The 13490-nt window shown below is 30.1% G+C and overlaps 1 protein-coding gene across 1 annotated transcript in view; it reads right to left on the bottom strand.

Moving 5' to 3' along the window:
• The window catches only part of HERC2 (E3 ubiquitin-protein ligase HERC2), a 196876-nt gene that overhangs the window by 67011 nt on the left and 116375 nt on the right, over nt 1–13490 (bottom strand). The window contains exons 30-32 of the mRNA XM_074173110.1: nt 5033–5214; nt 4773–4970; nt 1479–1668 (exon numbers count right to left, since the gene is read on the bottom strand). Of these exons, the coding sequence (XP_074029211.1) occupies nt 1479–1668; nt 4773–4970; nt 5033–5214 (570 nt within the window). The remainder of the gene's footprint in view (nt 1–1478; nt 1669–4772; nt 4971–5032; nt 5215–13490) is intronic.

Here is a 13490-nt window from a genome sequence, read left to right on the forward strand (position 1 = left end):
TATATATATATATATATATATATATATATATATATATATATATTTATTTTTTGCACTGTTAAATCCACTCTCCTCGAAACATGTATCCATTTCTTACATCTAACCTCATTAATATGAGGTTTTATAAATGGTTTAAAATTGGATATCGTTTATCCGACGTACAATTCGCAAAACAGCAATGCTTTGTTGGCATTATACTAGCACAAAATAATTTTTTATATCAGATTTATATTTTTAAATAATAAATTAATATTAAATAACACTGTTTTCCATGTGAATAGTTTATGTTTATCTCTACTACTAGTGCTGCCTCTCGTGACACGTTCGCTGTACTATTCTCAGGAAAAAGGCTCATTGCATATGCAGGAAATTTTCTGTGAAGACTCCTGCACTGACGCCTGTCGGATATAATCCAACGTTGTTCGTGGTATTAGCCAGTGGAGTAGTTGTTTTCTGATAGGCGTCAGTCCATTCAATCTACTGTGTAGGTATATCTGAGACTGGCTTGAACATTTAAAGTTCATTTCTTTAGATTTGTTTACTGCCAGTCTTCAAGCATAACTCACTGACTAATAAGTAAATCTTAAAAGGAGCTCTGCGGGAAACAGAGGTCCTGACTCCTGACAATAATGAAGAACTGAAAAGGTACAAGGTAGCTATCCAAAATATAATAATAATATGTAATGATATTTATTTATCAAAAACAATAAAATTAACAATGTCAATATTACAAATAATTAAAGATTTAGCCACATAAAGCATTGCTTTGAGAAAATAAAGGAGAAAGGACTCGAAAATAAAAGAATGAAAGTTATCACTTAATATACATCGATGGTATATACTTACAGTCTTCAGTCAATAACAATGCATATCATTCATTCATTTACTCATGTGATTATAACTAACAATGTTTATGTACCGACAATTATAGAACGGGCTTTAATGAAATCTCAGATTTGAATATAAGCGGGCTTCTATCATTCAGCAGTACATAAAATTGTCCAAGTAACCTTAATTTGTTGAAAAATATTGAAAAATATCTGTCATTTCAAAGTTTTGGGGTGTAGACCATCGGGGGTAGTCCGTTCCTGACTTTGTAGCAAAACAACTGACTCCTGCATGAAAGCTCATCGAAGGAATTCATTTGTTTAGTCAATTACCAAAATTTGGATGATTTTGAATATTCACTTGAAAAGTTATCAAAGAAAAACATTTTTCATTTTGTAACTTCGAGGGCCTGTTACTTGGTAACGAAGGATTTTAGGAAAAAAAGTTAAATGAAGTACTGGTGATATTTTGACCCCATCTATATATTCCCGAGAGGAAAAGAGGAAGTCCAGGGACACCCTGTATATATATATATATATATATATATATATATATATATATATATATATATATATATATATATATATAAATATATCATTTTTCAAGTTGACATCATTCCCAAGTTGTTGCAAATTCGAATTTCAACTCACCTATTGTGGACAATGTTGGTCCAACAGTGGCATCTTGACTCAAATCCCAGTCATTAGCCAGAAAAGATACAGATGTCTTCAACTCACAAAATGATTGTTTTTTTACCCCAACAACAGTTATTCCATGTACCTTACAATCAATTCCATTATTGCGACATTTGATGATGTTTATTTCAATTATGGGATAATACTGAAAATAATTGTATGTAATAATGCAAATATAGATAATCGTCAGAAGAATGAAATTTCCAGATATCATTCCTGTGTTTCTATTCATGACATCTGGATATTTTATTCTTTTGACGTTTGTCAAAGGAAAAATCTTGTTTTCAAAGAAGGCATTCTTCACAAGTGAATTTATTGGGAAAAAAGCTTTTTGGCTTTCTACTTCTCCATCTTCATACATGAAAAAGAGGAAAATGTCTGAAGAAAGGAAGAAAGCAATCAAGTTCGAATATTTTTATCTTAAAAACAAATATCTGTCAAATCTTCTTATTGAACTTATTGGATATTGATAACGGACAAGGATACTTTTTCGAAACGTTATTCATCTAAAGAAAAGTAAATATTGAAATAATTTATTTTCATTGATAATTAAATTTGTTGGTAAAATTCATGAATATACATTTCAAGTCTTTTCTTCAATTCTTGAATTATATATGAATATTTATTATATTTGATGTTTGTACAATTATAAAAGGGGTTATCTCGTGCAATAAATAAATAAAATAAAAAATAAAAGTCATTGACGAATTGGACTTTTCAGTGGTTACCATTTCATTCATTTTTCAAATTGTGGATGATTGTAAACACAAAAAACAGTAAGAAACATATTCACTTCATTTTGAAAACATTCACTGAGCAGATCATTACATGACATTTTCGTTAAACAGAGTACAAAACAGCAACACTTGCTTCACTTTACAGTATCTTTTTCAGGCCTGATTAATATAATGTACTTTATTACATTGAATGAGTGAAGAAGGTTTTGCATAAAGAAACAAGTGTGCAGTTTTGTAAACTATTTAGTAAAAATTATGAATACTATGAACCATTACTTGACGAAAATAAATAACACTATCCATGATAATAGTCATAGAATTTTCACAATTAATTTTATTTAAAAAGTGCATCGCTACAGTGTAGCTTCATCAATTACTTATACATTAAACTATTCTACAATGTCTTTTATATAACACTACTTAAGAACAAAACTTATTAGAAGTTTTCATAGAAGTAATACTGTACCTGATTTTTTTATCAAAATCTATCTGTTTTACCAGATTTTATCATTCATCTAATAAGTTTTGTCATTACCTACTGTCATATAATAATAATAATAATATATTTATTCAACAAATGACACAGTTAAATATATAATATATAATAATTTAATCAGGTAGTTAAATGATTTTGTTGATATTTTTGTACATAATTTACATAGTATTATATCAGGTAATGAAATATGAATGAATAAATGTGAGTGATAATCCACAAAAACATATGCTTGTCGTGGAACAATGAAAGAAAATAATGATAGTAAATAATAAAAGATGTTGACGAAAGATCAATTAATGTATACATATACATACATAGATATACACACATACACATATATATATATATATATATATATATATATATATATATATATATATATAGTATTGAGATTTATAGTATCAATACTTTTTCATTGAAGAAAACTTGGTCTACAATGAAAACGAAGACCTCTGTAGAACAGCTTTTGGTCGTATTGTATTATTTCAGAAATTATTTTTTATATCGATCAGTTGATGGGTGACTGATCTAGGAAGGTTTGAAATCCAATTTTTCAGTTCTTTCTTGAATAAGCTTAGCGAGTTGATTGTTCTCAGTTCACTGGGAACTGCATTGTATACTCTGGGTTTGAGGAAATATGATGAACGTCGGGTAATTGTTTTAGAGACGAAGGGCACTGCGAGGTGATTATCTCCTTTCCGAGTATTATATATGTACACATAGTAATTTTTATATCCTTCTTTTTTCTGCTTCACTATCAACGTTCAAAAATAATTGCTTAGTATCTAAAACTATTGCTAGTTGATAAATTCCATCACTGAAATATAATCGATCTTTCGAGTATATTATCTTTAGTATTCATTTCTGGAGTACGTCGAGTCCATTCATTTGATTATTGTAGGCACCTCCCCAAGCTATAATTCTGTACCTCAATTGTGATTCCACCAGTGCGAAGTATAAAGTATCTTATTTCAAGAAATTTCTTGATATGTTTAAACTTTGCTATGAGGTTTCTCAATTTGAAAGTGAGCTTTTGTATGTGAGTGTCCCATTTCATGTGACTATCTAAGTAGACTTCAAAGTGTTTTATGTTGATTATGGGTATAGTGAAGGTGTTATTATTGTCGGTGATTGATAGATGTGAATTATCCGGAAAATTGGTTTTGATTGAAAACGTCTTATCGAAATTAATTGTGAGTAATTTGAAGTCGAACCATTTTTTTATTTTGAGGAAATCTTTCTCGACTCTGCCAAACAACTGTTGCCAATTTTCACCAGAATAGAAGATTACGGTGTCATCCGCGAAACTGATTATGTGGCCTTCTGTATCAACATTGTATAAATCATTCAGCTATATGTTAAATAAAATGGGGCCCTATAATGTACCATGTGGGACTCCAAATTCCACAGTTTCAAAGTGACTGAGTCTGCCGTCAATTTTTACGCATTGCTTTCTTCTTTCTAGATAACATTTTATCAGTTTATATATATTGCCTCTCAACCCTGCACTTTCAACGGTTTTCAGGAGTTTTTGGTGACACACTATGTCAAAAGCTTTTACTAGATCCACGAATATGCAAAAAGAGGGGTGACTTTTTTTGAGCATTTGATATAAAACATACTGTAGAATAGTTTGATGTACCAGTAACCTATGAAACTACCATATAGCTAAACGGGTTTTAAATTTTTGGGAAAGAAAATTTTTGGCTTTCTACTACTCCACCTTGATACAAAAAAAAGGGATGAGGGAATCTTCCAAAGAAAGGAAGAAAGTAATCAATTTGAAAATAAGTAACTCTATACATGGATGTGTAGATCATGCAAAGAAGTAACTTTCAGACACAAACTGAAATAAATAAAAAAAAAATAAATAAAATTTATTGTGAAAATTCTATAACTATTTGTATGGAAAGTATATAGTAAGGAACTTAAAAAGTGATGCCTAAATGCGTAATCATGAATTTTCATCAAATATGTTCCCAACTCATTCACATATGATTATTGGAATATATTTACCTTATCAGCATTTGATAGTAGCACAACTGACGTGTCATGGCTTTTAACATTAACTGTATTTAATTCTGACATCGAATTCGTTGAATGGCCTCCATTCACTACAATTACTGAAGGCATGTAACTATTATCTGAAGGATCAACTCCAACCTTTAAAGATTTTATCAAGATGTCAGGAAATATTTCCAATCTAATCCAGTGCTGAAAGTATTATGAAATTATTGAAAATATTTAGAGCAATGGAGATAAATATATTAATTTACCTTTCCTTGTGTACCACAACTTTGCCACACGGAACCAGGTATTTCAAATCGTACTGCATATTTTGAAGATACCGTCACATTTTTCACTATCCTTCCCCATTCGAGTATCATCTCTCCATTTGTATCAACAGTATCATGTCTATAATATCGGCCAGCTCTACCAGCATATAATTCAGGAGACTCTAGAAAAAATAAATGAAAATACAGTAATGATACTAATCAGTCAAATGGTACTAATCAATAAAATGGTTTGATTCTGCTCTGTTTATGTAATCAGGCCACATCTTAATCAAATGTAGAACATTCGAGAATTTCTACATCATAATTTTCTGAAAAGATTTCTAGTATTCTTCTATAAACTTATGCTTCTCTGATATTTCAAAAGAGTTTTACAAGAGTTGAAACTCTGCTCAACATATGAATCAGTTGGTGAATTGTTTCTGTAGAATAAATGCATATTCTCAAGAAGAATACTCCTCTCTGATCAATCTTCTGTTCCAAAGATTCAGTCACTTATAACTTCATAATTCACTTATGATTTGATGTCAAAAGAAGTTAGAAATATTTTTTTGTTCATACAAAAAAAAAAAACGAATGAATAAAAAATGGTAAACGACAAATTTTGAAAATGTTGTTGATACAAATCATCTACCAACAGTGATTCTTAAAAATAATGTTTAGGTTATTTTTGATAAATGTCGAATTGTTTTTATTTGTTTTATAAACTCGATAATTAACTATTATCTTTTTTATAATAAATGTTTATAAGCACACGTTAAAAATTATTATTTCGTAATATTATTCAAATTATTCAATCATTGTCAGGAAAACCTCATCTTTCACGAACAATTCAAAGTACTTTGTCAAGTTAATTATAGAAATTCTGAACATCATACATCATAAGAAAGTACTTCAGATCATCTAGAGGAGCTATCCGAAGATGAGAATCTGAAAGCCAAACAGAATCATGGAAATGCTGTGTTCAAAACTGTTGTTTTCAGCTGAGGGACAAAGACGATGGACTGCCAATGGGATCATCAGTTGCACTACTCATATAGCTCTCATATACATGGGATGCTCTAAAACGGTGGTTGTTGAAGAAAGCTACAAGGAGTCTCGAGTCTGGTTGAAATACGTTGATGATACCTTGGACACCAAGTATGGAGACACAGGGAGACACAGAACTAAACACCTTTCTGCTACACTTCAACAGCGTGATACCTTGTATAAAATTCACCTAATGGTAAAGAGGACCGATAATAAGCGAATACACATGTCAATAGAAAATTACCTGACACAGGACACTATTTCAAACCCAACTAAAACTAATCTACCAAGAAAGTATTCAGTCTCTGTGAACTGAATGCGTAAAAGCAAGCGGGACATAAGTGGAACCACCTATCGGTGTGACACCCAAGTTAGCTTGCCAAGTTTTAATGTCAGCGTTATTGGTTTGACCAATCTTTAAAACTAACAACTAACTGTGTTAGCAGAAATTTGGAAAGTTATCCTGAAACGCTATCGGAAAACGAATCCACGTTTCTAGAAATAATATAAAATGAAGATAAACAGATGAGCACTCCTCTGACCACCCACAATTTAATTTTATTTCTGTTTACATTCTAAAGATAATAATAATAAACATTAACTCGTATTTATTTCCAAGAAACTACAATGGTTTATACAGGGAATTATTTATACAAGAAATATTCATATGTAAACATATAACTTCAAAGGGAGCTATTTCAGAGTTGGTCTAGTGACTCTAATTAATAATAAAAAACAAAACAAATATGATGAAGTAAATTAAAAGTGAATTAATAAAACTAATAGTTCTTAAATGCTATTTTTTATTTTTCTGTGTTTAACGTCATTTGGTAATTCATTATATGCAATTATTCCTTTGTAAAATATCGTTTTTTCTGGAAAATGCAGATTTGAGATTTTTGTTACCAGATTATTGACCTGTCTTGTTGATTGATCATGTACATTTCTATGTTATATAAATTTCATTGTGGAATATTTTTTATTCCTTATAATAGACTGCAGAAAGGTGCATACTTTCAATTTATAAATAAAATGATATCGAGTAAACACTTTGGTTCAAAAAGTTTTCAGTTGGTTCTAAGGAAGGTAGATGAAAAAAGTATTTAACGGTTTTATTTTGGAAACTCCTTAATGGCTTCAAAGTTTTATTTGAAGCATGAACAGTTTCCCATATACTAATTGAATACTGTAGTTTTGAATGAATGAGCGAGAAGTAAAATAGCTTCAGATGCTTAAAAAAATAGTTTATTTTATATAGAATTCCAATGATTAGAAGTAACATTTTTTGAATTACATTGATTTGGATATTCCACCTAAAAACTTGAACACTAGTGGACCTTTCAATTTTGTTGTGTCCTAACACTAATTTGGAAGTTGTTGTTTTACATGGGCTTTCCATCAATAAACATAAACGATTTTTTAAAATTCAAATTTAATTTTTTATCTATCTCGTATGGTTCAGCCAGCATTTGCAATGTAAGCGCAAAAAAGTGTTCATTTACGATATCATATTAGAAACCTCTTAAATTATCAGTATTTTTCTACTATATTATGCAGGTTACATACATATAAACATTCGTCTTGAATCACTCTATCTATTGAAAAAAACCGCATCAAAATCCGTTGCGTAGTGTAGTTTTAAAAATCTAAGCCTACACAGGGACAGGCTGCGGCTTTGTTTCATACTATGTAGCGATGAATCTTCATTGGAATAGATCAAAGTCATCATCAAATAGTATTAATTATATATTATATAAATGAAAAAGAATAAAGGTCCTAATATAGATCCCTGCGGTGAATAATTTTGAAACTATATAAATGCATTACCTCTAATACCAATATCAAATAATTCGTTCAAAAAAATTTCATGATTATCAACATCGAAAGGGTTAAAGAGGTCTAATGACAGTCAACATTTTTTAAGCACATCTAATTTTAACTGAATATTAGAGATCATTTCCAAAGCGGCACATTATGTACTACTTGACCTTCGAAAGCCATATAGATTTGGATACAAGAAATAAATGTATTCCAAATATTTCAATAATCTGTTATACACTGCTTTCTCAAGAATTTTGGATATAATTGGTAAAACAGAAATCGGTCTATAATTGTTAGCATCATCTTGTTTTCCTTTTATGAAAATTAGCAATTTTCAATTTTTGAGGTATTTTACCAGAATCAATTGAAATATTGAAGGATGTGACGCAGATGTGACAATTTTGATTCAACTCTATAATTTTAGTTGTAATATCGTCAAATTCAGAGGCTTTTTTCATTCAAATCATCAATTTATCTTCTATCTCATCATAAGTTACTGGCTTCAGATAAATTGATTTTGGATAACTCATTCATGTCATTCTCTCAGTAGTCACAATGGTGGATGATGGTTTTGAACCAATAATGATGAAGTGATAAATAAAATTTCATCAGTTCGGACTTCCATCCCTGAAAGAATCTGTGAAAAATTAAAAAGAATAACCAAAAAGTAACAATATTAATAAACAAAAAACTGAAATTACAAAGAAATAACATACAAGCGACAACCAAAAAAAATAAAAAATTGAAATATTAATACAAGCTGAAAATTAAAAAATAATATTAAATAAAAATTAAAAGATTCCAAACAAAGTTACATCACGACGTTTTGATTGTTGGTATCCACAATCGTCTTCAGGTGATAACTAATGCGCCCCATCGTGTCAGCTATTGGAGCTCCTACACACCAAATAGCAAAGTAGCTTACTAAGGAATTTGAAATCTTGCCTATTGCGGAACCAGATTTTAGTATAAAAAACTCTTTAGAGTTTATACAACATATAAAAACATGTTTCTGCAAGAAGGTGAGCTTTTGGTTTCTTTTGATGTTAGTTCCTTATTTCCCAGCGTCCCAATTCCACAGACCTTGCAATACCTCAGGGAATTACTAGAGAAAAATAATTTTAATAAATACGAAATCGATGAATTCGTTTCTCTTACTAATTTGTGTATGAAACAAAATCGGTTCCAGGTAGAAGGTTGCTTTTATGAACAACAGGAAGGAATGGCCATGGGAAACCCCTTGTCCCCCTACCTGGCAGACCTGTTCATGAGCAGATTCGAAATGGAAACCAAAGAAAAGTCGAAGTGTTTTTCTAGGATTTGGCTAAGGTATGTGGATGATATTTCCGCGGTATTCGATACCAAAAAATCGAATATCGAGGACTTTGTTTCCTTTTTAAATAATAGATGTCCATCAATAAAATTCACGTATGAATTAGAAAATAAGGGACAACTACCATTTCTTGACGTTTTGGTAATGAGGAGCCAATATGGAGGGTTAGAATACGATATATTTAGAAAAGAAACAAGCACGTACAGGTATATTCCTGACAGTTATCATCACTGTGCTGGGTTGAATTTTTTAGTGCAATGTCTTTTGACTTTCCCTCTAACACATGATAGGTTCACAAAAGAAAAACGTACAATACAGGAAATAGCAGCCACTAATGGTTTCTCTAGGGGTATTGTAGATGACATAATAAGGAAGAAGTTTACGTTAAGAATGAACGAAATCTCGACTTTCAGAAAGGACAAAAACCAAGATAAATACATCTCAGTTCCATACCACCAATATACGAAGAACTTTGGAAAGATTTTCAAGGTATGAAGGTGGTTTTTAAAACAAGTCATACACTACAGAGCCTTTTGGGAAGTCAAAAAGACAAAGTCTAGAATGCGGACAAGTCTTGAATTTACGAAATTGAATGTAAGGACTGCGATGCAAAATATTATGGACAGACAAGAAGATCTATTAAAGTAAGATACAAGGAACACAGCACACTTAAAATATGGAAGACCTGAAAAATCAGCAGTCGCCCATCATATTTTGCAACAAAACCATTCCATAGACTTCAGTTCAATAAGATTAGTTAGACAAGTTAACAACAGCAGGCAACTAGATGCCTATGAGAGTGTAGAAATAAGTAAACATAATAATAATATTATGAATAAAGATGACGGACCAATACCAAATAGCATACTATACAGCTTGTTGAAATAATATTATTGGACCTTCAAACAAACATTAATGGATTTACTGATTACTACATAAGGACACATTGTAAAAATAAATTTAGTTAGGCAATAATGTGAAATTAATGTTTTACATAGCTGAAAATTGTTTTATATATAGCTATAACATATAAACATTCCATAAGGACAAATTGTAAAATAATAGATAAGGCAAATTGTAAAATTAATGTAGGTGTAATATACCTGTATGTGTGGTATACCTGTATGGTTTATCTGTATGGTATACCTATATAGCATAAATAGCTTTAGCTTAGGGAAATTTCCAGTTTAATCTTCCTCTTGGAGATGATCACTTGGTGATCGAAACACGTGTCGAGGTGTTAAAAATAACGATTTGGTATTGGGAAAAAACTCCAGTAATATTCACTAATAATATAAATAATTTTCAGCTTGTATTGAATATTTCAATTTTTTTTGTTGTCGCTTGTATGTTATTTCTTTGTAATTTCAGTTTTTTGTTTAATGGAATTGTTATTTTTTGGTAAATGTTTTTAATTTTTTACAGATTCTTTCAGGAATTTCAAATCCATTTATATTATATTAGGCAATGGAAGTCCGAACTGATGAAATACACCACGAAACATTGTCAACCACCTTCAAACAAATAATGATCATTAAAACTCTCAAAAACTTCAGTATCTTCTATTTGTTTTTTATTCAAATTAACAGAAATAATTTTTGTTTTTTTCTTTTTACTTGGATTGAGGTTCCTCAATGTTGACTTGATGTTGATTCTGCAAACTCCATTTCATAAAACTGTTTTTTCGCAAATTCAACTGTTTCCTTAACAGATTTGTTATAAAAGTTGTAATAGTGAATATTCTCCTAAAATTTATTCAATTTTATCGTACATCTAACCTATTTGATTTTAAAAATTCTTCATACAGGTTCACAAGGTGCTTTTCAATGTTTCTTTGTTGAATTTTACCAACATTTTTTAAATATAGATACTCTTTCCTTGTATTCACACTCGCTTCAATTTCCAATATTTGTATTTTATGATCACTCAAAGCATAGTTGATAATCGACAATTTATATGATCTTGAAGAATGGGTAACTATATGATCAGTTACTGTACTACTTCTTTCAACTACTCATGCAATTTTATCATTATACAGGGTGTTTATTGAACATGCGTCAAAAATTAAGGAACTATTCCTTGAACTATTCTAAGGATATTTTGTCTTTTGATGATTTTTTTATAGGGCGCTTTATTTCGAAAATACGGGGCGAAAAGAATTTCGACAATGACAATTTTGGTAATTTTAAAATTATTAACGTTGTCGAAATAAAAGTATAGCGTACTACACTGGACCTACCATGTAATAAAAAACTGACAATTCCGTTGGTACCTATTAACAACATTCCGATTACAGTGGAAAATGTGGAAGATTTGAGAAATCGGATAATTGATGGGTCTAACGCAATCAGAAACGATCTTGGTGTTTTTAAAAGAGTTCGGGAGTCGATGAAGAGAAGATTGGATTCTTGCATCCGAGCGGGAGGTAGTCATTTTCAACAGTTCTTGTAGATTAAGAAACATTACATGTAATTTTTGGTAATAAATTGTCATTGTCGAAATTCTTTTTCGCTCCGTATCGTGCCTTTCACAATTACTTAAATTTACTGCTGCATGACATGTTTTATATATTTTTTTAATTTTTCATTAGCCAATGAACTGTTTCCACTTTTTTTATCTTTTTGATTTTTTTTAGGTTGATCAATTTTATTTCCTCCAGCACAAAAAGAACGCATCACTTTGTTTCTGCAATTTTTTGTGTTATGGTTGTAACAATTACATTGAAAGCATCTTTTTAAATTTCATTGTCATACACAATACAAGACTACTAACCAAAAAAGAGTTCACTGCCTGAATTGATAATTTTTTTTATTGGTTTCCATTCACTCTCACGAATATGGTGTAGGTATTTTTGGAGGTAATATATTTGACATGCTCAATTTCAAAATATATTTATTTATTTATAATGCAAGCCTACTATACACAAAAGTGATGAATTTATAAATATTTTAGTATTAGTTCAATTAATGTAAAAATTGTTATTTCTTCTCATATTGTAATCATGAACTTCATTATTTCTCAATAAGAATTGCATAGCAACCCTTTATGCAGCTTAAATATAAAGATCATAGTCATAAATAATATATGTTCTTCAACAGAAAACCAGTTTAGACATTGTACCATCAATTTAATTGCTGTGTAACGGCTACATCCCAATATTAATCATATACCCTGATTTTGAAGCTTTTGCAATTGCGATATTTTATTTTTACCAAGTAGAAAAAGTAATGTACAATAATCAAAATGAGGTTGCATTAGACTTTTGAAAAAAGCCAACCTAGCATATATAGACAATTTTTTACATATACGAGAGAAAAAGAAAAGCTTTTTAGATATTTTTTACAAATAAAGTTAGCATGACTATTCAGTGTTAAATTTTTATCAATCATAAAACCCATATATTTCATTTCAGTCACAATTTCAATTTTAACATTATTAATTTTTATAACAGCATTTACCCAAACCATTTGATCATACTTATAAGATGATGTTAAAATCATACTTTTTGTTTTACTGTTTCAAGTTTGTTATTAAATAAATATATTTCGATGCTATTTAAAGACCTATTCATTTCAACAATTGCCTGATTCAAATTTTCACGTATACAATAAACCAATGTTTCATCTGCAAAAAGATTTATACAGTGTGATCAAAAAATATGGTAAATATCATTTAGATAAATAATAAAAAGCAATGGACCTAACACACTACCCTGGGGTATGCCACTCTCAATTATAAGTTTATCTGAAAATGAATATTTAATTGGAGATGTAACATAAATAATGAAATTTGGAACAATTATGAAATACAAATCAATTCAAAGAACTAAGATTATAAAAAAAGGAAAGAAGAAAAAAAATCACATCAAAGGTGCTGCTTCGTTTCTTCCTGTTTATAAAAGAGGACATATGCCTCATTACTCACAAGTGATTTTGGCGAAATGGGGAACACGTGTAAATCGTTGTATTCATGCCACATGCCACTATATGGGTGTCTGCAATATGCTGTGTAATGTCTGTTGTAAGTAGTCCCACTGTGATTTGAAAGTGCATATAGATTATAACGATAACGAGCCACATTATCTGCTGCATAACTGCTCATATCTAATCCATCTGAAGAAAAGTCAATGAAAACATTGAATTTGCCTCTGAACCTTTCCGTCGGAGAGAATATTTTCAAATGAATTACTAAAATACGGGGAAACATATAGATTGATAAGGACTTTGTGCATTTTCTCCTTTGCTTGCACCTCGAACA

Source organism: Leptinotarsa decemlineata, unplaced genomic scaffold (genome assembly GCF_025532065.1).
Source record: "Leptinotarsa decemlineata unplaced genomic scaffold, Ldec_3_MD MMD2_tig00000199_RagTag_RagTag, whole genome shotgun sequence".
In the NCBI taxonomy this organism is placed as follows: Eukaryota; Metazoa; Arthropoda; class Insecta; order Coleoptera; family Chrysomelidae; genus Leptinotarsa; species Leptinotarsa decemlineata.